At 37.2% G+C, this 25022-nt stretch overlaps 1 protein-coding gene across 2 annotated transcripts; it reads right to left on the reverse strand.

Annotated features, from left to right (window-relative positions):
• Window positions 1–340: 340 nt before the first annotated feature.
• LOC116017876 (myosin-12-like) lies at window positions 341–3272 on the reverse strand. Of its 2 annotated transcripts, XR_004097983.1 has the most exons (7): window positions 3212–3272; window positions 2793–2970; window positions 2463–2646; window positions 1520–1606; window positions 1084–1155; window positions 893–965; window positions 341–466 (listed from the first exon to the last, which is right to left on the reverse strand). XR_004097983.1 is itself a non-coding variant. In XM_031258534.1 (6 exons), exons 1-4 carry the CDS (start codon window positions 3245–3247, stop codon window positions 1594–1596), a joined length of 411 nt encoding a protein of 136 aa, XP_031114394.1. In that variant the 5' UTR covers window positions 3248–3266; the 3' UTR covers window positions 735–965; window positions 1084–1155; window positions 1520–1593. The 2 variants fall into 2 exon arrangements, 1 of the variants encoding a protein (XP_031114394.1); XM_031258534.1 differs by lacking the exon at window positions 341–466 and having other exon boundaries at window positions 735–965; window positions 3212–3266.
• Window positions 3273–25022: the final 21750 nt, after the last annotated feature.

Genomic DNA, 25022 nt, shown 5'->3' on the forward strand with positions numbered 1-25022 from the left:
CATGTACTTTTTCGCTACTGTTGTGGAACAATAGCGAAATGTTGAGTCATCCGCTACTGTTCTTATATAAGAACAGTGGCGAATTATTATTATTGTTATTTTTAAAAAGGGTATCAGCTACTGTTCTTATGGTAGAACAGTAGCGGATACCCTTTTAAAACAAAATAAAAAATTGGGTATCTGCCACAGTTTTTAATTAAAAACGGTGGCGGATACCCCAATTAGAAAATTTAAAAAAAAAAAAAAACAGATTCATTTTTCTAAATGAAAAAATAATTACAAATAATAAATGAAATATTAAACATCATATTCTTCTAATTTTTCAGTATGCTTACTACATCACAAATATCAAATTTACTATTTTGAATCTTTATTGTACCCTAGTCTTGGAATTTAAAACTTGATAAAAGACGTTCACTTATTTTCGTCAACCTTTTTCACCTGCATAGCGCAGTCAGCTCAAATCCTAAGGGGATAAGCAAAGGAAAAAATTAGAGGTTTAAAATAAATTAATTATGCAGTTGCAAAAAAAAAAAAAGAAGTAATAAGAATGAAATAGAGATGTAAAGAAATCAAATAGACATAAATCAAATGATAGCAACATCAAAAAGAAATCAACACACTTCTATATATGGAGAATTCTCACAACAAAAGCAGTAGAAACAATAATAAGTCATTTAACCTAGGAGTAATGAATAAACAAAAATACATAAAGTTCTTCAATACCTCACATATTCATAGCAAATATCAAATCCAATAATTTACCAAATCCTATAAGTATGCACATGTATCTAAGAACAAACCAAGAAAAAAAATGCTATAATCTTACAAACAATAAAACTACTATAATGACATTTCACAAATTCAAACAGTTAATAAATAGTCATCTAACCTGGGATTAATGATCTAGCAGTAGAAAAATACAAATGGACCACCATATGAGGAATAGACAAATAGCTCCTCAACTGCAACGGTAAAAGCAAAGGAAAAACAAAAAGAAAAGAAAAGAAATTAGAGGGCACCACTCACTAAGATCCCAGTTCATATCTTTCAATGCATTAACATTCAAACGAGGTTCCTTACACAAGAGAACAATGCATAAGTTGGTTATAAATGCATTTCAAATATCATGGTGTGTCTCCATCCACCTGAAATCTGTTAAAAAAAAAAAAGGAAAGTACAAGAAAAATTACAATATGTCCATTTGCATAAGTTGGTTATAAATGCATTTCAAATATCAATGCATAAGTTGGATAGTATGTGTATTGTTGAGATAAAAACAGTTCTCTGGATTCATGGAGTTAATAAAAAAAACAGTTCTCCAAAAATCTCTGGATTCATGGAGATAAAAACCTCACATATTCATAGCAAAAATACATAAAATGCTACCATTACCATCTTTTCTCCCTGCAAATTTAAACTATCATAAAGAAGCCAAAGAAGGGACTATGAGCACATAGCAAGTACAGGCCAATAGAGACCAATCTAGGAGCATTAAGCCATTAATAGAAGTACTTACATGCTAGTCCCAAGCGTAAAGCTCACCATCTTCTGTCACAGCAGCTGTATGTTCAGCACCGGCAGCAACCATTTTCACAGGAACTCCCTACAAGGACATTCCAGTAAGTGAATTGCAACATCATTGAGCAATCACTTTTCTTTGCCAAATGGAGCAGAATAGAAGTTTACACAAGCTTTGCAGTGGATGATTAAAACCAAAATTCTTTGTAAAAGGAAATGAAGAACACAATAGTAAGTGTTACTCTCTTACTGTACGAAGTATCATTTACCTTCTCTCCAAAACAACACCAAAAAACAAAGACACAGGAAGAACAACATTGTTCAACTCAATTTTAAGTTCAACCATGCAAATAAATATGAAACAGAACAGCTAGCTATGCAAAAAAGAACACCAGTAAACCAACCCAGTTTACCTCAGAGATCAATATAAGTAGAAATGACATAAAAATGTTAAACTAAAAAGATCACCAAAGGAAGGAATCGGTTTGATAATGGTTTCTGGTTTGCGGTAGGACACAAGAACATATTAGCAAGTATATATAATTCACTGAATATAACCAATTTCCCAATAAAATCCAAGTAAAGACAGACTATTTGGTTTTACAGATTAAAAGAATAAACCTAAATGGGGGTTCATAAAAATGTAAAAATCAAACAAAAAATTATAAAATTAAGCTCAATTAACTATCATCCCAGCTCGAATTTTATTAGTCACAAACTAACAAGAGACTAATCAAGTGAAAAGAAAATCAAACAGGAAAACGGAAGACAAGTTGTTGATATGAGGAAACGCAAGTAAACACAGCAATTTGTTCCGTCAAATTAGGAACTGGAATCTGCATGTTCATACCAAAATCATATATTAAATATCACATTAATCAATATTAATAAAACATAAATATATTATTAACCAAAAATTATTTTTAAAAAAAACACCTAACCTGCAGATCAAATCTACTGTTTGCGGTGGAGGATTGGACGCATGGCAGACGACGCGGTGGCTGGAGCGGTTGGTGGTTGGGGTGGAGGCGAGTGGTCGCGGAGGCAGGAAAGAAGGCAGCAATGGCGGCGGTGGCTGGAGTAGATCTGTTTGCGACGAACCGGACGAGGTGGTGGCTACGGTGGCTGATAATTGAAACATATAAGAAAAGTTTAAACATAAAATCAGGATTTATATAGTGGCTAGATTAAACAGGTAACAAAGCATTAAAAAGATGAATTTAAAAAGCTAGTAAATTTTGTCAAGAGACACACTACTTCTAATTGGATACCTCGCCAACATGATTGCATTTGAACTGCAGCTTGACGCAATGCAATGAATTCCTTCCGTGTAATGTAGGTTCTAATTTGCCTTTGAATGATCCTGGCTGCAATGAAAACTTTGTAGGTTCTTCTAGCATCAAGCTCAGCCATCTGACCAGCCCGCAGAAAGACCTTGTTCTTTCCTATCTGGAAAAATTAGTGGTTTACTAATGTGATGCACAAACACTTACCAATAGAACAAAGTATAAGGCTTTGTAAAAGCAATTATAAAGGAAATACGGTTAAAAGAAATCTCATAAATTTGACATAAAAAGTATGTTATGAACTTAACTATCCCACAAATGCTCAACACCAAAATATAATATCTCCAGCTTTGACCCATGCTAGAATAATGAAGAGAATATTTAATGAAAACATCAAACTTTACCTGATAGCCTTTCAATCCCATTTTGTCTAGAATCATATGAGATGCAACCTTGTCATCTTGACTGCAAAAGGGGTTAGCAAAGACGCAAAATTACTCATGAAATGGACATTAAGTTCATTTGACAACCCTAGCACATCAAGGACTTAAGAAACATAAAGTTGTTTCTTACTTTCCTGCTAAAACTTCTGGAGCAAGAACACCAAATCAAAGAATAAACTCATAGAAAGTACACTTGGTGGTGTAACCAGCACAGCTAATTCTGATAGCTTCCAGTACACCCTAAGTAAAAAAGCAATTGGATGACTTTAAAAAGTGTAACCTATTCTGTTTAAAACTTTCAAATCCATATATATCGATATAAACCCTCGAAATTTTGAGCAAGATACCAAAGAACTCAAACAGCTTACAGAAAAGCACGAAATCGGAGTCCAAAAAATCAAGGAAATGTCAGTAATGGCCAACTTACAGTAATGTCGGTTCCAGATCTGTATCTTCGGGCCGTCGCGGTGGAGGCGGCGTTGGTCACGGTGGTGCAGATCGAAACGACTAGGCCAGGCGTCGACAAATGAAGGTTGTGGCGGTCGCGGTGTCGGCGGTTGTGGTGATAGTGGTGACTGCGGTGGCAGATTTGCGGAGGAAGACACAGCGGCAGAGGAAGTGGCTGTGACGACAGCTGGGGCGGAGGCGCAGTCGCGTAGGCTGCAATGGTGGCGGTGGTGGCTGCGACGGTGGAAGGCGGAGGCGGTAGCGGTGGAGGCTGCGAGCTGCGGGCTGCGCGATGGACGGTGGTGAGGAAATGGTCTGGATGCGGGTGGAGCGCAGAAGGCAGAGATCTGATCTGTTTGTTCGAATTTTTTTTTAAATCATTAATACTCCATATTTCGCTATCGTTTCTTTAAGAAACGGTAGCGAAATGTATATCTATTATACCTTTTTCGCTACCGTTTCATTTTGAAACGGTAGCGAAATACGTTTTTTTATTTTTTTAAATCGCATCTGTTCCAGCTAAAAACAGTAGCGAATTGTTTTTCACTTATTTACAAAATTGTCATCGCGCGTTTTTTTTAAGAATACACTACCGTTCTTGTAAGAACGGTAGCTAAATGTTGGTGTTTTATGTGTTTTTTTGTACTAGTGTGTGATTACATGAAATCTAAATTCTAATTTTTTTTTATTGGTGTTCAACACCCTGTGATTACATGCAATGGTTCGAACCTCCGATGTGCAAGAGGTCAAAGAAAATAATTCCGAATTTGCTAAGGAAGATATATAAGCATGAAGATGAAATTAAAAGGTTGCAAGAGCAGCTTAGTGTTGGTGGAAGAGTGGCCCGAAATCAAGCAGTATGGAAACAAAATTTAGTTGTTGTGTTTGTAGCTAGTGTTGTGATCATATTTTGTGTTTATCTCAAATCTTCTAGGAGTGTTGTTATGTATCCTGAGCAATTAGCACTTTACTAATGTAATTTGTAGTTCATTTTGGATTGCAGTTTAGTTTGTTATTTTTATGTTAATTTTGATTGCGGTGTACTGTAATTTGTATGTTAATTTGTAGTTCACTGTATTGCAGTTTAGTTTGTTAATTTTGTGGTTCATGTATTTTTGAATCCTCCTATCCACCAGTGCAATGTAGTGTAATTTTTATGTTAATTTGTAGTTCACTAGATTTTAGTTTAGTTTGTTAATTTTGTGGTTAATTTTGTTGTCCATAACTAGTCTCTTTCAATAAAAAGAATAGGAATAAGGTCCAAATTGACCACTAAACGTACTCTAAAAGTGCAATTATGTCATTGAACAAAAAAAAGTGCAATTAAGCCACTGAATTCTTCAAATGCATTCAATTTCACCAGATAGCAGGTTACCATCCATTTTATCAGGTTACTTGCTTATGTGGACGGTGAATTGACATTTTAAAATAAATTTTAATAATAAACTATTAAAATAAAAAAATAAAATAATTTTAAAAAAAAACACACCATAATAAAGCAAAAGTTGTTTTGTGAAAGAAGTTGACTTTCTGTAAATAATAATAATAATAATAATAATAATAATAATAATTAATTAATTAAATTTGATTCATTCGCAAGTTTCCTATGATGGTGGCAAGGGTATTATTGGGGGAGCGGGGTGGCCACAGGTGTGTTTTATTATTATTATTTTTTAATTTTTTATTTTAATAGTTTATTATTAATCAAGTAACCTAATAAAATGCATGGTAACCTGCTATCAGGTGAGATCGCATGCATTTAGAGTGTTTAGTGGCCTAATTGCACTTCCAAATTACGTTCAGTGGCTAATTTGAACCTTATTCCAAAATAATATAAGTGCTGAAAAGGTCTGTAAGGCCAATGATAATTGATCATTCTACATGAAGAGCAATTAAGGGAGATACTTCCTTTAATATTACCGACAAAATAATCATAATTTAATACTCTACCATATATCTATAAAGATAAAGCCTAACAGTGACAAGTAGTGGCAATAAAGAGCTATTAATTAACCTCCAAAATACCTGGTTTTTGTACACTAAAACTTCAAAATACAATATTTAGCTTCACAATTAATCCTAGACAAAGTTTCAACCAATACGATATTCAGTGAGCAAAAACAAAAACATTATATTACAAATTAACATTGTTACTGCTAACATAAAAAAACATGATTAGTGAATATCCACGGGGTCATCCTTGTATAGGTTTTGTAAACTTCTTTAAGGGTGGTGGTAGTCCATAGCACATCCTAATTCCATGTTCATTTTGTTGGATGGTAAAAGCTGAGCCAAGATGTTCTTCAACTATGACAGGTTGTTCTTGAAAAGGGGTAAGGTTTTCTCCAAATGGTGTTGAGAAATCAAACATATTCATGAAGTCAATATCTTCTTGAGTCATATTTTGTTCTTCATTTATTGGAATGCTTGCATGCTCTTCAATTGTTGGAATGCCTTGTAGTTGTTCAGTGGTGGGAATGTTCTTGTTGTTCACTGGTTGAAGTGCCTTGTTGCTCTTCAATAAATATTTGAATTGATTCACTTGGTTTCAATGTCCTTTTCCTTGGTTTCATCTAAAATAAAATTGGAATAAAAGTTGTAATCATTGATTAAATTACATAAAATGATTGAAAAATATGAGAATATATTATACATTTACATGTTTAGATTTCTTATTGACCTTCTCTGGACAACTTCTACAGCCTTCTAACATATGGTGCAATACAATTGGATATGTTTCCTAGCCATTGATACTCCATCTTTACTTATTTTTAAACTGGGTAACTCACCAGCTGACTTTTTCCCCTTGATTTCCTTGGTCTACCCGACCTAGAAGTGTATAGAGGTGGAAGAGGTGGTTTTCTATCAGATATTGGCCATTGCTCAGGCCCTGCCATTGCATGTATGGATTATCCATATATTTACATATAAGAATTTTCGAAATAACACTTGTCAACAAATTCATGAATTGACCCTTTGATTAGCCAGATAGCACACACTGCATGCTTACATGGGATTCCTACAACACAATTTCTGTTGTTAGTGTTTTAGCTATAATAAAAATGTAAAAGAAGAAGAAGAATATACTATGCAATTACCTGTTAAGTCCCACTTTATGCAAGAACAACTTTTCATCTCCAAGTTAACCTCTTGTTGACCCATACATCCTCTAACTTCAAAGAGATGGTAATCACATTGGGTAGCAATGCAACTTGCAGCTTGTTTCTCAATCACAGCTAATTTATTTAAAATCCTAGGACAGATACTATTAATCCATGCTTTGGCAGTCTCCCTACAGTTATACATTCTTTTCATTAACATTTTCCTCAAAAAAAAACATTTTCCTCATTGATTCTAAGCATCCAATAATTGGTTGTTGTCTTGCTTCAGATATGGCACTGTCAAAACATTCACAAATATTATTTACCAACATATCACTATGTGAGTGACATGAGAAGTATGATCGTGACCATTCTCTAGGGTATTTATTAACTAACCACTCAAATGCATTAAGATCTAACTCCTTTAAAGCTCTAAAAGCTATAGTGAACTCAGGGACAACATGCTCTAGCACATCTCCACAATGCATCTTTAATAGACTTACCTTGGAAGCCTGCTACCTTCATATTTCCATGGAGATGTCTAACACAAAATATGTGTTCCATTCTTGGTATAACATCTTGATGGAGTTAATTACCGATTTGGTCCCTCGACTATGAGGATTTCACCACTTCGGTCCTTGACTTTCAAAATTGTCCAATTGCGTCATCGACTATGGAATTTTTGATCGATTTAGTCCTCATCCTAAACAACCGTCTGTTAGACGTTAAAATGGAGGATAGAAATGTAATTTCATTGTCCAGGTGTATATTTGCTCATCAGTTCGACACTTAGTAGACAGAAACAAGAGAGAAAAGCGATACAAATGAAGTTGTGCTGCAAGTACAGGGTCTTGGTGACGCAATGCTCTGGAAGTACTATGGCGGCACAGTCCCGACGAAGAGGTTGGTATTGAGGAAGACGCTCTCCGCCCTGGCCAGCGCGACGGTGATTTTGTCGGTGAGGGAGTTGTGGCTGAGGTCTAGTACAGATCTGGGGTCGTACGAGAGGATCAGGGGGGGCTGGTGGTTGCGGACGCCATCGGAGAAATTGTCCGGTTGGAGAAAAACAGATGTGTGAGAAGGGCGGAAGATGCGAGAGGTCGAGGTACTGTAAATCTGAGAGCAATTCCAGTCTGTTGAGTGGGCCCCACCATCTGGTTCACGGAAGTCGACACATAATGGAGCGAAGTCGGCATGTGATACGGCAGCTCCCCTGATGGCTCGTTCTCGCTCAAATCCAAATGGAGCAACTGCCCCGGCAACTCTGCCAAGAACTCGCCGGAAAGATGGTTTTCGGCCAGAATCATAACCCTCAGCTTCGTCATCTCGTTACGACTCAGATCGAGGATGTGAAGATTCGGTAGAGCAAAAATCGACGCCGAAATCGACCCCTTCAAGTGGTTATTCGTCAGGCTAAGAACCCTTGCATTCTGAGAACCCCGTCAATGGAAAAAACTATTCTGAAGACCTAGTTTAGGGAAGATGAAGAATATGTTTGAACTTCCAATTTCACCCTTGCATTTTGACGGGAAAACAAACTGAGGACCATTTTGGTTAACGTTTTCATAGTCGAGGACGCAATTGGACAATTTTGAAAGTCAAGGACCGAAGTGGTGAAATCCTTATAGTCGAGGGACCAAATCGGTAATTAACTCCATCTTGATGTACTACAATTATACCCTTCTGTTTGTCAGAAATTAGAGTAAATTCATGCTTGAAATCATACGAAATATCCAAATCCCTTCTCAACAATTGTAAAAACAAAATCCATGATTGTTTAGTTTCCTTCTCAAAAATAGCATAACATAAAAGGGAAAATGCTATCATTGGAATCTATTCTAATTGCAGTTAACAACACACCTCCTATTAAATTCTTCAAGTGAGTGTCATCAACTCCAATAATTGGACTACAATACTTAAGCCCTTCTTGCATGCATCCCAACACATGTAGAACCTTAGAAATCTTTTATCCCCATTCAATTCTTGTAGTTCACTCAACTTTACTGAACATGTGAACATTGGATTTGTTCTATTAATTTCCAACACATAATTCCAAATCTTGTTAAAATTTTCTCTTCATTTCCTTGAATCATGGGTTTTGCTTTGGCTAGCACCTTATAAGTTTGTCTTTCACTCATATTAAACTTGTCATCATTGTTAAATTTATCTTTAAACTTGAGCATTTTCCAGTTTGGATGAAATTTGATCTCATTACACCATCTCTTAGCTATCTTAGATGAGTTCAACATCCCATTATCAAAGCTAAGGCCCATGAACAACCTTCATGCTATTCCTCCATCTTTAAAATCCTCCATGATAAAGAGTTAATCACTTTTCTAAGACTTATTCTAGAAGGACATCCATCAGTTTTGCATTCTACAATGAATCTCTCTTTATCATTCTTCACAACCTTAAGATCTTTACCATTTTTAATTGGATAGTTTTGCAATGCACCTTGAATTCTTGCTTAGAGGCAAAAGTCATACCTAGAGTGAAATGTGGGTCATTCATATCTCTAGTTGGCCTAAAACTAGTCCACAAACTGCCTGCTATCTCACCATCAGTATCTGAATCCACAACAGAGGCATCATAAGAAAGGTTTGGTTCATATGAATTATATAAAATATCCCTAACCCTACCAGTTTCAAGCAATGGGTCTACATGAGTCTCAAAATCCATGTCATCCCTAATTTCATTATTATCAAACTCCCCATCAGAACAATTTTGTTCATAGTTCCAATCAGTCTCATCACTCTCACTGCTATTAGTTCCTGCATTTTCACCTTCAAAAACAAATAAATTTTCAATACTTAGAATGAAAATTGCATTTACTTGGAATACCATTATTTAACACACTATTGAATAAAAATAGCATCTACTTGAAATTATTAAATTATTACATACATTAAAATTCATCCAATAGGTGACTTTGTATAATGCCTACTGCATGATTCATAACAGTACACTTGAAAGCACTTTTAGTTAATTACATAACAAAAGGCACCAAACTTTTTTTTTTTTTATAGAATTTACTAATTATAATTTAAGAATAACTCTAATTCCTTAAGCAGCAACTATTTGTGAAGACATTCCAAATACGCCAATATTATACTTGTTTCTTCCTTGATTTCGTCCAAGCATTGCTGATTGAGAAGAATATGAGAGCTTGATTTGGGTTAGGGTTTGTAGAGGCTTTGTCGGTTATAGTAAGGGAGGGAGAATATACGGGATGAAGACAAATATCATATGGCTTTAATTTTTTTCTTTTTTATTTTGTTTATTGTTTAAGTGATAAAATTATAGAAAGACTTATTTACCCCTTTAAAATTTAAATGTATATGATAATTTATTGATTCCGGTCACTCAGATGGCTGGAAAGACCAAAAGTGGAAAAAAATGAAAGTCATGCACTACTTATGTCAGGAATGAAAATTGTGAACCTAAGTTGACGGAGACACTAAAGTCATAGGACCAAAAGTGGAAAAACTCTTTAAGTTATTAGCTGAAAATCAACCAAAATCAACGGACACTCACCCCTAGATGCAAAAATTGTGATATGAATAGCCAATACATCACATTCCATCAACAAAAGTATTGGATATATATGCACAAGTCCTTTCCAATAATCCAAGATATCTTGATAAGTGTCAAAATGTGCTACTTTTGTGGGGTATAAGATAGTCATATTATGCTATAATTAGAGTTCTTTGAGCATATTACATGCTTAGAATAACTTATTTTGGTAAAAGATATGAACAATGACTGATTGTGGGTGCATTTGTGGAAAATAGCAAAACATTGTCATTTTTAGGGCATTTCGGCGATAGTTCGGTAATTTGAGCATATAAAGAGCTAGGGGTGTCCAAATGAGGTGATTCCAACAATATTAAAATAAAAACTCAAAGGGCTACAACTTTTATGAAGATCACAAAGGCTGATTCGGGTTTCTCTGGCTATGACCAAGTCACCATCGTGACAAAAGAGTGGCAAAACTTCATAGAGCTATCACGACTTTTGTCACGATAGTGACTGCAAGTCACGATGGCCGCAAATTTTTTTAAAGATCCAATTGGACTAATATTTAAGGGGGCTTAGATCAGATTTTTAGGCATCAAATTCATCAATTAGGCATTAGTTTAGATTTACTTTCTCTCTCTAGACCAAAGCTCTCAATTCTCTCCATTTGGGAAGGAAGATCTTCAAGGATTCAAGAGGAATTGACAACTCTTCTTCAACGTATGAGCTCTCTTCTTGCTTGATTGGATGTATCTTGTGGATTGATTGTCAATTGCAATTGAATTAGGTATTCTCTTGCATTTTCTCTCTTTAATTTCATCATCCATCTTCATTTTCTTATTCAATTGATGATTGCAATTTAATCTAGACAATGTTTGGCTATAATAATCTCTATGTTAATTGGATATTTCCTTGTGATTGTGTATGGATTGATTGAGGTAGATTTGGCTATGTGTTGATGTCTTGTTGGAAGTGGAATTTATATTGACTCTTGTATATGAGTGCACCACATGCATGAAGGTTTAGGAAGAATTATGTTAACAAGAGATTGAGGCAAGGACCTATACACACACACACACACACACACGTATATTCTATTTTATATCTAATATGTTTTTATATTTACAATATAACCCCAAGTATATATAATTATCAAGCCCTAACCCTCCACCTCCAAAATCTCATTCTAAATTATGATTCAACTATAAACATTGCTGCTAATCATGTTATAAGTGTTCTTATTGTTTAATTTTTTTATTAACTGTTCATACTGTTATATATTTAATAAAACGTCTCAACTTAATTACGTGAGTTGATTGTTAATTATTTATGAGATTATATAAGATAACAAACAATAATACAATTGAATTTATTTCTTAACAAGTTAACGGGCATGCTGAAGTCGTGGCTTGTTTTATTTTATTTTATATTTTAATGCTATTATATTTGCATTGATATACTTATGTAATTATATTTTAGTTTTGTATTAGGTGTATTTCTTAAATTATTTAGATATACCTATTAAAGTTTTTAAAAATTCTTAACATGTAGGCATTAAATAGGCTCAAAGTAGGATTTACTTTGAAGCCTTTTTAATGGCCTAAATATTAAATAGACTTTTAAAAAGGCTTCAGGCTTGACCAGACCAATTGTAGGCTCAGGCTTGGGCCTAACAAAAAGCTTACATACAGGCTCATGCTCAGGCTCAGGGCTAGGCTTTAGATTTTTGTAACAGGCCCAAGCTTAATTTTCTAAAGCTTAGCTCGGCTAGACTTGACCTGACCTATATCCATCCCTAGTCATATCCAAATTCTCATGATACGCTAATTCATATAATTGTTCATCTAAATAGCGATCCAATTTAGATTTTTCAATAGTTCTAACATGTTGGCTACTAATACCTTTAATATCTTACATTATGTAAATTATATTATTACAATATATAATCAAATTAGAAAGACTAAATAATATTATATAAGTAAATTACAAAGATTAAATAACATGATTAATATATAAAGATTAAAGAGTTTGAATACTCACATCAAAAAGTACTTTCCCTTTATTTTTGACCCCTGCTTGACTTTGCGTTCTTGAATGTATAACAAAAGAAGAATATGGTAGTGAAGTAATCGACTTGCTAGCAATAACATATTGATAAAAAAAACCTTAGTCTTATACTATACATTTTTCTTTTCAAAAGTGACATTTTCTCTTCACATTTAATTGGATCTTTCTCAATATTATCATACAAATGCTCCAACATAGTAATCTTTAACTATGAGTTAAAGAAAACCCCAAAAGCAAGCACCACATTGTATTTACCCCAATATTTTTTAAAATTTTCCTAACATCCTTCTACACATATCAATTATCAACGATTCTTCATCATGCAAACTATTTTTCAACATATGCTCAATCTTTCAAACTTGCATAAAATACATGTTTGATGTAGGATAAGATGAGCCAGAAATCAAGTTAGTAATTTCATAAAATGCTTAAGTAACTCACATAGTCTCTCAACTCTTTGTCAATATTTACTTAAAGACAATGCTTAAAATTCCTATCATTCAATTGGAGAGTACTAAAAGCCCTTTTGTAATTAATGTCACTATCCAACATTAAATATGTAGAGTTCCAATGATTTTACACATCCATTCTCAAACCAATACTAGTATCATTATTACCAACTTCATTTATACATTCCTAAAATTTTTCTTCTTACTCTCAAGTCATTTTGAAATATTTCATAGATTCCCTAATTCTATCCAACGACCCACCACCACCACGAACAACTTCCCTAATTCTATCCAACGACCCACCACCACCACTAACAACTTTCAAACTTTTTTTGGCAATCAGATTCAAAATATGAGCAAAACAATGAATATGAAAAAACAATAAGCTCAACTATCATGCAAAGATAATTTATCTTTCAAAATATCTTGCATACAATCATTATTAGAGGCATTGTCCAATGTCAAACTAATTTTTTTTTTCAATCTCCCATTCTTTCAAAAATCCATATATTTTTTATACTAATTCAACACCCGTGGGGGTGGGGGAGGGGGGCATCTTATCAAAAGAGAGTATTTTACTAGTCAATTTCAACCTTTCATCAACAAAATGAGTAGTAAAAGAAATATATGCATTAGTAGCACATGCAATTCATAAATCATAAGTCTAACAAGCTATGATTGAAATATTCCTCAAAACTTGTTTCTTGTTCTCTTTCTACCTTATGTAAACTTTGTTAACATTAGACACAAATGCATTCTAGAGATAATAGGAATTTCAGAATTCGAATATAACATAAGCCTCATAAAATTAGCATACTCAACAAATAAAAATGAGATATCGTGTTCAATAATTGTTTCAACTAACATCTCATGATACACTTTTGGATTGAACTTCTTAGACCGCATTTTTCCTTTAGGATCAAAATGCATTTGTTCGAAATGTTTAAGCCTCATTTGCAATAATTTGCATCTATATTTATGTCGCCTCATTGATGAAGTGGCGTATTGCTTAGCCCCATAATTTATTTCTTTTTAAAAACCTTTACATTGAGATCTTTGTACCTGATCTTCGCCAACCCCTTTGTTTATAAAAAAAATTCCCAAACATCTGAGTTACGTTTGTTAGATTTACCTTTAATTTTTGTTATTTACTAGCTACTAGTATGCTCACCAGCACTTTGGTCCAATGAGTATGAGTCCATCACTACTTGTTTGAGGTTTTTCCACTAATAAATACTCATCTACAAAAAGTAAAAAATAGAAACTAGTAGACCATTAAGTCAATAAACATTATACATTAAATATTAGTATATACTATAAATTAACACATTCAATAATATAAATAAAAAGTTACCTAATTTGTCAATAGCTCTCTTTTCATGATTATTGTAATTTTCAATGGTAGGATAATAATTGATAGTACCCGAGCTCTATTCAACATTTGAAATCTTTTGGGATCTAAGTTCTACATCATCTTTTGCCTCATTTTCTAACAAATACAAACAAATACTATGTTTAAAATATAAATTCACTTGAAAATTTACCACATTTAACTAATAACATAAAATTCTTCATATAATATCTGATTGTTTACAAATTTCATAAGTATATATACAGACACTAACACTATCATACCCTAACAAATAAAGAATAAATTAAATTTCCGCTTAAATTATTGAATCAATGAAATATTTTTTTTAGTACTATTGACCTCGTTACATGTAGTATGTCTGTATATACTTTCTCAACCTACTGAAGCCCAACGAGTCAATATCACCTTTATTGAGGCTCGAACCCATGACCTCCCACTTGGGAGAATCAATGAAATATTAAATTCAAAAAAATGATTTTTTTTCTATTTAATAACTTAGTAACCATTCCTCAAATTAAAACACTAAAAGAAGTTTTCGATAATGTACATTAACATTGCTATTCAAACAAGGATTCTCCATCGATGAGGTTTGAATGCAGGATAGTACTGTCTATACACAAGTGTTAATACAAAAATAGAAACAACAATATAATATATATTAACTCGGATATGGCTTCCAATTGTAGCTACCATTTTTCTCAATGCTCAACGGTCTAGACAGTGAAGCTCTAAAGCCTTCAACAAATGATCCCGTATGGGAATGTAATGCATGCTCACTATCTTTTTGACTCTGAATATTGGTATGTAATTCTCCATCAATATTCTCTACCTGAAGAAAATTGGCATAAGTTAAACTTCTTTTAGAAACATACTATAAACTTCAAATAATTTGTATTTTACATTTTAAATAAATAGTTAAAACTTACTTAAGAGCAATTATAGCATAACTATTACAATTTTTTTCTTTTACATAAATATTAAAAAAAATAACAAAATAGGTTCTAATTTTTACTAATTCTGGCCCAATATATATAAATATAAATGTATAAATATTTTGTTTTTTTCGGCCTAAAACTGAAGCACATCTGCTATCCAACCCAACCTAAAGAAAGCCCATATATAAAACTCAACCCCAAACCATATATACAAGCTAGGCAAATTATACTGTGCACCACGTACGTAAACGATGTCGTTTTGAGCATTGTAAATTAACCGCGCGTTTTTTTGGAAATCATATTTCCCATTTCAGCCGATCTATGTATTTATGTTAATATTCTGTGTATTCTAGGCAATCATTCTGTGTATTCTAGGCAACCGATCTGTGTATTCGAGGCAACCGTTCTGTGTATTCATGTTAGTAACACGTGTTGTGATGTGTTTGTGCATTCGAATGTTTAGGAGGATGAGTTCTGTGTATTTTGTGTCAATATTCTGTGTATTTATGTTATTAACATTGGTTGTGATGTGTTTGTGCATTCGAATGTTACGAGGATGAGTTCTGTGTATTTTGTGTCAATATTCTGTGTATTCTGGGCAAACAGTCTGTGTATTCTAGGCAAACGTTCTGTGTATTCTATATAATGATTATGTGTATTATAGATAATGAATTCCCTGGAGTCATTCGCGTCCGCGTCCACTAACACCAAAACAACGTCGTTTTACGTACTTGGTGTACATTGCTATGTGCACCGTGGTACAGGGTATAACGATCGTACAAGCTATACTCTGTGACAATGTGACATGTTCTAATTAAGTTAGAGATTATAATTTGAAATCATAATGGCGATTGGAGGTCATTTTTTTATTTTTATTTTTTAAATAGAGAAACATAAGTGGGACTTGCGTGTTTGTTTTGTTAGGAACATCATGTAATAGGTTTTGATGATACCAACTGTTAAGTAGAAATCCCCGAGTCTCGACGCATAGGCAAAACGCTGTAAGTTCGACAAGTAAACCAAGAGCGAAAATACAACCGAGTAACTTTGAGCTCAACTCGGAAAATATTTAAGCTTGAGGTAAATTTGTTTGAACATCTTAGAAGTCCCGTGTGTTGTAATCATATAGACAGATCAGAAGAAGGCATGGGACAACACTGGAGGAATAAGGGTCTGCGAGACATCAACTAAGTCTCGAGACATAAGCAGAGTTCGAGAGGTAGGACCTCTCGATACAGTTATCCAGTTCGAGACATAAACAGAGTTCGAGAGATAGACCTCTCGATATTTGAGTTCGAGACATCAAGCAATCAAGATATCAACCTTGGTCTCGATACACTAACAACTCTCCAACAAAGCTGAATGACGGCCTTACTTAAAGTGTGGAGAAGAAGAATATCATGGAGATGGAACAATGAAGAGGTGCCGAAACGTGAAGATTTCAAAATGGGCGGAAATGGATGACACGTCAGATTTCCACCACAAACGGTCAAAAGGTGCACCAATGCTGAAGTGATCTGATTCCCTACAAACAAGGAATAATGGGAATATAAAAAGAGTAACTTTTACCAAAAGACGAAAGTGGAGCATGGACTCAAGAAAGTGAACTATGGAATATTCACTACAAGACAAAGAGGTTCAAGTTACAAGATCACCACTCCATGAAATATGCTGAAAATACGCAAGACCCATGATCAGCATGGGAGACAAATTTCAAACGGAATAATTTTCCCTCCAACGGAATTATTCCTCTACTCTCATATATAAGGACGTAAAGACACAGAAGAAAAAAGGAAAAAAGAAAATTCGAAATTCTTAAGAAGTGTCTGTCTAAAACGTTCAAGTGCAAGTGCTTAACTTGGAATATCATCCTGATATTCAAAACAGCGAGAAAACACATCTTAGTGTTTCAAGAGAGTTACAAAGCTTAAACTGTTATACATACAGAAGGTGACCGAAGCTGCTCTACATCGAAGTTGATTCAACGATAGCTTGTGGTCAGATTGGAGTCTGTTACATTCAACTGTGACAACCAAAAACACCTTGCTTTGGATTAAGCAAGAGAGGTGGAGTAACCTGGCAGCTGTCCGAGTGAAAGAAACCTGAGGCTTGACGCGGGCTTGGTGATCAAAGGTCAAGTGCTCGAGAGGTGGAGTAGCTGGAAGCGGGGAGAAAGACCTTGGAGAGGCGGAGTAACCTGGGAGCTGTCTTGTGAAGATCCTGAGGCTTGACGCGTGCTTGGTGATCAAAGGTCAAGCGCTCGATATTGTACTAAAAAGGGAAGTTTTTAGTGCAATCCTTCCAGGGAGTTTCTGGAAGAAGAGTGGACGTAGGCGGGTTGGCCGAACCACTTAAAAATCTCTCTTGCATTTACTTACTGTTTTTATCTCTCGCTAACCTCTCGATTGCACTGCATATAAACGCACTTCTTGAACTAACTCAAACTCGTGCTAACTAAAAGGGGATAACATTTCCGCTGCGCATAAAACTTTGTCTTCACCTCGTGAGGTATCGAACCTAAACATCCTAAGTTCAATACACACGAGAGGTTGAAAAGATTTGCAAAATCTTATACAAGTCTATTCACCCCCCCCTCTAGACTTGTACCCCATCCCCTTGGGACCAAAATGTTTGACCGCGAAAAAAATTAAAAACAGAAAAAATTTTGAACAAAAAATGCATTTGACAAATGAGTTTTGCTTATTTTTGTCTAACTTTCAGAAGTTTCCTACTTTTGTCAATTTTTTTTACTTATTCTCATTTCAGTCTTTAACCCCAATTTATTATCTGTACACTTTATCATTAACATATTTCGCATACTAATGGAATAATATTTCACATATTATTATCATTATTATCTATGAAGGAGGATGCAATCAAATAACAGAGAGTCAGACCAAAGTTTATGTGCCCTTGATATTAGGGAAAGTTGCAACTGATGACCTTATATAAAGGCTCAGGAATTAAACAAAGGGACATACTCATTAAGTCCGAAACTCTTCTACATACTTTTCTTCCTCTTTCACTCCATGGTCATGGCTTCTCTATCAATAATGCTCTAGTGGAGAGCTGATTAAACACTCAAGTTTAATTTGCTCTCTAATGACACTTTGTTTGTGTGGGTCAAAGGATAGATGTATGTAGATGATAGTGAGTAGAAATAGATATTCCTGGATTGTCGTTCTCTAAGGAAAACAACTTGTACGTGTTGATATGTGGGTAAAGTAGGGAATCAATCCAAGCTTGCAAATACAAGATTCAAAGAAAATCATAGTGCACAAGATTCACAAGTAAAAGAGAGCAAAGTACTCACACAAGTAAAGATATCAAATTGTAAAGAAAATGGAGTTGAATTATTCATTTATTGCAACATGCTTTTAGTGTCTAAGGTAGGATTTGTGATAGCAATTATTGGACTTCTAGTGAGGCTTACAACAATGTCGTCGCCATTCTAGGTCTTAACGGCCTATCATAGGTCAAGGAAGTACACAAGTGACAACCTATTCCTATGAGTCATTTTATCAAACACTTTAGCTACGCCTCATCCCGGGCTACGTCCTCTCAGACCAAAGGCGGGGAATACAAGTGGAAATGAGTCTACCTTGCCCTAGCAATCTCTTACCTAGGGTGGAGGTTCCTAAATCGTCTATAGAGTTGGGTCCTAACTCACAAGACACCATAAAAGCTCCCACTTCCAACAAGAAGCTAGATAGACAATAATCACAATTCACAAATCCTAATTAGCAAATTGAACACAAATTGAATTGAAAGAAAACATGAAATTGAAATTGGAAATTAAAAGATTACCACAATCCAACCCAAAATTGAGTTCAATCTACAGATGAAATCCAAAGGTCCAAGGAATTGGGAGAGTTGTCAAGTCTCCTTCAAACCTAGGTTCTTCTTCAATTGAGAGTGTTCTTGAGTAGCTAGAGAGATACAAAATGAAATGAAAATGATACAAAATGATCCAACCCTCTAACTCTCTAAAAATCTCTTATTTATATCAAAACCTCTCGAGCTCTTCAAAGAAACTCTTCCGCCACCCCGTCACGACCGCTTCACAATCGTGATCGGGACACTTAATGCACCCAAGACCCAGGTCACGATCGTGAGCTGGCTCGTGACCGGGTCTGTTTCTCCCTCACGACCCCACCACGATCGTGGGTGGGGCTCTGCAAAAAATCTCCATTTGCACTCTTTTTTTCCCCCCTCCAAATCAAGCTCAAATGTCATCCTTTTAGCTCAAGAATCCTTCAAAATAGAAAAGTGTACACATGATAGGGCTTTGCCACACATAAGCACATTTCAAAGAATTTTACTCATAAATAATCAACCACAAAACACTCCACATAAGCATAAAACAACCCCTAAATGACCCTTAAAGTAAGCATCTTTGGCACTTATCACTTTCCATCCTGTATCTCACAACAAAATACATCCCTAATAAAGAATTTTGGCTTAACTTAGCCTAAAAAGGCCCATGATTTTTAAAATTTTGGTTTCTACATTAAATCCTTGTGTTCTTATTATTTATTAATTCCCTGCAATTATCATATATCATTCTTCTTTTCTTATGGATAAATCAATTTTCTCCATTAATGGTGCTCTAGTTGTGAGCTGATTAAACACTCAAGTTTAATTTGCTCTCCATCCTGTATCTCACAACAAAATACATTCATAATTTCAACCACCCCATCACCGTGCTTAATTGCATCTAATTGGCAATGATTTAATTGCCTCTTCACTAATAATCCTCTTCTGTATCAAAATTGCGTTGACAACTTCTTCTGGATACCCCGATTAGGGTACCTGACCCGAGAAGACAGGTATCTAGAGCCTGCTGCCTGCCAAGTCTAGGGGAATGTGTAGCCCGGTTGTTTAAATTTGTGTGGCTCAAGCCAGGTAGGCAATCGGGAGGCGGTGCCCGACCAGGTGCGCTCTGAAAAGCGGTTACCAAGCACGGAATTAGGAAACCTGGGGCGAGATTAAGGGAATTTTGCCTTAAGCAGAGTATAGTAACCCTAAACCGCCTTCCTAAATAATATTTGTTAACAGATTTACTTATTTAGGCTTATTATTCTTATATAAATACCCCCCCCGGGGGGTCCGATTGTAGAGGGGGCTCATTTTCTTTTTCTCCCAAGTCAAAATACAAGTACAATCATTCTCTTTAAAGTTTGAATATTCTTCTCTAAGTTCTACGGTAGTGTTGGCCAACCGAAATAGTTGACTCGCAACCGTAAAAACAACATTGGCGCCGTCTGCAGGGACTGATATGAAAAGTCCCGTCTTATACTGATTCTATTGTACAAACACGATGTAGTCGGTGTTTAGGCCCGACTAACCCGAATTCTAATGATGTGGCAAATGAAAACGCAAATGGCAACGTAATCGTCATCGCCCCTCAGGAAGCCGACCGTGCCTCGGTAGGAGACTTATGCCAAAGCTAAGTCGTTCGCCGCCCGATCTAAGTCAACAACTCAGTCGTCGCAACTCGGTTGAACAATCGATGCCTAATAATGCACAACCGGTTGCACCTCTGGTAGCGATGCCAGTGGCACCACCCAATCCCCTAGTAGCACCTATGTTGGGTATTACTGAGGTAATCGCCTAGGTGATTGTAGCTTATAGAAGAGCGGGTGTGTTACCATTACCGCCTGAGCAGCAGGTACCCCTCCCATAGAACAAAATAAGTAGGCAGCCTCATGGAAGTCTTGATAGCCAAGTCCGGAATCAGTCGTATGTGTAGTCGCACCTAGGTCCTACAACTCCCGCTCGGTCAGTTAGAGATCGGCTGAGCGGTTGAGCCAGAAGTCGCCCACCCCACCAACCAGAGAGGGGGATCGTAGAGCACATTGGAGCAGGACTCAGGCAAGACGACTTGTGCAGACGCCTGATTAATCGACGTGAGTAGGGAAATTTGGTGCATGATGTAGAAAGCAATGGTGAAACACCGTCCAGGAGAGCGCGCGCCCAACCTGACGAGCTTAGCATTGCGGTCCTAACTAGGGAGATCAAGGATTTAAAACGACAAATAGAGGAGAAGGAGAGATCGATCGTTATACCATTGATGATTGCTTACCCATTTATAGATGAAGTGAGGAATTACAAGGCACCCACTGGTTTCAAGTTGCTTGAGCATCCTACATACGATGGTTCTGGGGACTCTCGTGATCACGTAATCAGCTACCAAGCTAAGATGTAGGTAGTCGACATTGCCGACTAGTTGGTTTGTTGGGCATTTGTACTGACGCTAACCGGTTAGGCACAAAGGTGGTTTGTTAGATTGCCTACTTGATCCATCAGTCTTCTCGAACAACTGGTAGAAGCTTTCGCGACACATTATGCAGGCAGTATGAGACCTAAGAAGAAGTTATCCGACTTAGTCTTGGTACGGCTAGATGAGGGGGAAAGTTTGCGAAGCTTCATGACTAGATGGCAAAAAGAAGTCCAAGTAGTCGAAGGAGGATGGGATGACCAGACAGCGTTGGCTTTCTTTATTGAATCCTTGCACCCAGACGGGCAGTATGGAAAAATGCGAGATGAAAATCCGCGGACATACACTCAGGTCATTCAGAGAGCCAATCAGCTAGCGAATACTGAGGAAGCAATAAAAAAAAAAAGAGAAAGCAAGCTGACGGTGCTTCTAAGCGACCCCGACCAGAGGACTTTAAAAGTACCAGTGCAGAAGGAATCTCTACTGGGCGAATAAACTCCAGGCGAGTGCACGACAGGTTAGGACCGAGCGGTTATCAGCTGCTTGTTCAACCCATCCAAGAAGTACAAGAACAGTTGCCACCTCCACCAACCGTCCTTCTTGGAGATAATCCGCAAGTGCTAGATGAGCACGCACCATACTGTCGATATCATCAGAACAGCTCACACTCAACGGAAGACTACGAGGTATTAAAAGTCGAGCTCGAAAAGTCAATCCAGCGTGCGCGATCGGCCAATTAGTGGCGTCGCTCCGTCCCGCCATGGCGGCAAGATAATGTTCCCCAACGGGCTAAAAGAGCAGCGGACAAGGGTAAGCAACCCTTGATAGAAGGAGAAAGTAGTAAAAGCTAGAAGGGCAAGCCCGTTATTAACATGATCATAGGAGGCCCTACGGGGGGAGATACGGCAGGCGCTCGAAAGGCATGGGCTAGACAATTATACATTGGGGCAGTCGCCACTCAGGGATTTGACCGGAATAGGCTGTGCCGAGATCCCATTACGTTCACTAATGAGGACTTGCTACAAGGCTCAACCCTGCACCATGGTGCCTTGTTAATTGCAATGGATGTGTAGGGGATAGTAGTCCGAAGGGTACTGGTCGATATGGGCAGTAGTGTAAATGTAATGTATCTAGCCACGTACAAGAAGCTGGGGCTGCTAATGGAGAGACTACGTCCTGTTAGGACCCCGCTGGCTGGTTTCACTAGGGACTCGATCGATCCCGAGGGATCTACTTCTCTGATCGTGGAACTAGGGACCTGGCCGAATGTGAAAAAGATGGATATAGAATTCGTAGCGGTCGGCTTAGAATGCGTACACAACATTATCCTTGGTCGGACAAGTTTGGAGGATTTGGGAGCTCTAATCTCAATCGAGCACCTGTGCATGAAGTTCCGCACACCGACGGGAGTCGGCGTAGTGCGATGTGACCAAAAGATGACTAGAAGTTGTTATTTACAAGCCTGCCGACGAGTGGGAGAGAAGGACTTGTGAATAAACACCATCGCCCATTAGGCGACCGAGAAGCCGGTCGATCGATTGAAAACGGTGGTCAAGTTGGAAGAAGTTGCTCTAGACTTATACCGACCAGAAAGGAAAGTGAGAATTGGGGTTGGACTAAGCGAGGAAATAGGAAGGCAGTCATTCAAGTACTAAGGGACTTCAAGGAAATATTCGCTTGGGGACTTGGACATGTTGGGAGTCGATATAGCTATCATTACTCACAAATTGACAGTGGACCCAGGATTAAAGCCCGTGGCCCAAAAGCGGCGTTACCTATCAAATTACCGACAAGACTTTATAAAATAGGAAGTCGACATGTTGCTAGCAGTCATACATATATGGGAGGTTAAGTACCAGGGTTGGTTGGCCAATGTAGTACTGGTACCTAAACCACCGGCCTGGCAGATGTGTGTTGATTAGACGAACCTAAATAAAGCCTGCCCTAAGGACCTTTTCCACTACCACGGATCGATTAGCTGGTGGACGAAACAGCTGGTTGTGCACTGTTAAGCTTCATGGACACATTTCGCGGATACCATCAAATCTTTATGCACGTGGAAGATCAGGAAAAGACTGTCTTCATTATGCCGGATAGTGTCTATTGTTATCGAGTAATGCCCTTCGGGTTGATAAATTCAAGAGCCACTTATACTCGCATGGTGGCTAAACTATTCAAGAGCTTGATTGGCAAGTCTATGGCTTCCTACGTGGATGACATCCTGGTCAAAAGTAAGGAAGAAGAGGAGTATGTGAAAGATCTGACCGACTGCTTCAGCATAGCCTTAAGATATAACTTGAGGCTGAACGCGAAGAAATGCGCCTTTGCAGTCAAAGGAGGGAAATTCTTGGGATACATGGTCACTAGGCGTGGGATTGAGCCTAATCCTGAGAAAGTCAAAGCAATCTTGGATATGCAGCCCCCAAAGAACTTGAAGGAGATGCAACGCTTGACTGGCGGTCGGCGGCCCTCAATCGGTTCTTGTCTAAGTCAGTCGACCGTGCCCTACCATTCTTTGAGACTATGAAGAAACGAGAGGAATTTTAGTGGACAGAAGAGTGTTAGATTACCTTTGAGGAACTGAAGAAATACTTGTTGACCCCTCCCCTACTATCTAAGCCCAAGGAGGGAGAAACATTGTTCTTATACTTGGCCGCCTCTCAGAAAGCGGTCAGATCGGTTTTAGTGCGCGAGGATGATAGAACGCCGCACTCGGTCTATTATGTGGGACCGACGCTCAAAGGTGTAGAAATTAGATACACGTCACTAGAGAAAGTGGTCTTCGCTTTGATCGTGACTGTCCTAAAGTTGGTGCCTTACTTCCAAGCATATCATGTCAAGGTTTTCACTAACTGGCCGTTAGCTAGCATTTTGCGGAGTTCGAACTCGTCTAATAGATTGATCAAGTGGGCAGTCGAGCTCACTCAATATGGGCTAGAATACCTTCCCAAACCCTCGATTAAAGCCTAGGACTTGGCAGACTTCATAGTAGAATGCTCAGCGCAAGTTGAGAAGCCTCATACCGACGAGGAACTTAATGAAGCTGAATGGTGGGAAATTTAGACAGATGGTGCTGCTAATACAAGGCATTGTAGCAGAGGGGTAATGATACTACCCCGGAAGACTTCCACCTTTACTATGCCCTGCAATATCAGTTTCGCACCTCAAATAATGAGGCCAAGTACAAGGCAATCATTGGTGGTCTGCACTTGGTTTAGGCATTAAAAACCATGCGAGTAAGGATTAAGCGACTAATGAATGTGAGACCCGTGAAGAAAGGTTGAAGATGTATAAAGATGTGACTGAGGGATTTCTTGGAAAGTTAACCACATATGAAGTTATTCATGTTCTAAGAGCTAAGAATGTAGAAGCAGATATCTTGTCAAAATTAGCGGTCAGTGAGTTGCCCAACAACCTGTCGCAAGTCTACCGGATTGAGATTGTAGAGAGGCCAAGCACTGAGAGTTTGTTGGCCTGGCCCATAACTGAGATGCATTTTCCGTATCCTGATTCGGTCGCGCAGCCTGAATGGTTTTGGATAGCTAAAATCATGAGATACAAGGAAAAATGTGAACTACTCGATGATAAGGCTAAGGTCGACCGAATACAGAGGAGAGCTCCGCTTTACGAAGTAGTGGATGGTTAGCTATACAAGCGGTCGTTCA

The sequence above is a fragment of the Ipomoea triloba genome, chromosome 4, assembly GCF_003576645.1.
Source record: "Ipomoea triloba cultivar NCNSP0323 chromosome 4, ASM357664v1".
Taxonomy (NCBI): domain Eukaryota; kingdom Viridiplantae; phylum Streptophyta; class Magnoliopsida; order Solanales; family Convolvulaceae; genus Ipomoea; species Ipomoea triloba.

Coding starts and splice junctions, on each gene's coding strand:
- LOC116017876 (XM_031258534.1), bottom strand. CDS start 3,247: ATGATTCTAGACAAAATGGGATTGAAAGGCTATCAG. Junction 2,971..3,211: donor TGGGATTGAAAGGCTATCAG/GTAAAGTTTGAT, acceptor TAATTTTTCCAG/ATAGGAAAGAACAAGGTCTT. Junction 2,647..2,792: donor AATGCAATCATGTTGGCGAG/GTATCCAATTAG, acceptor TTCAATTATCAG/CCACCGTAGCCACCACCTCG.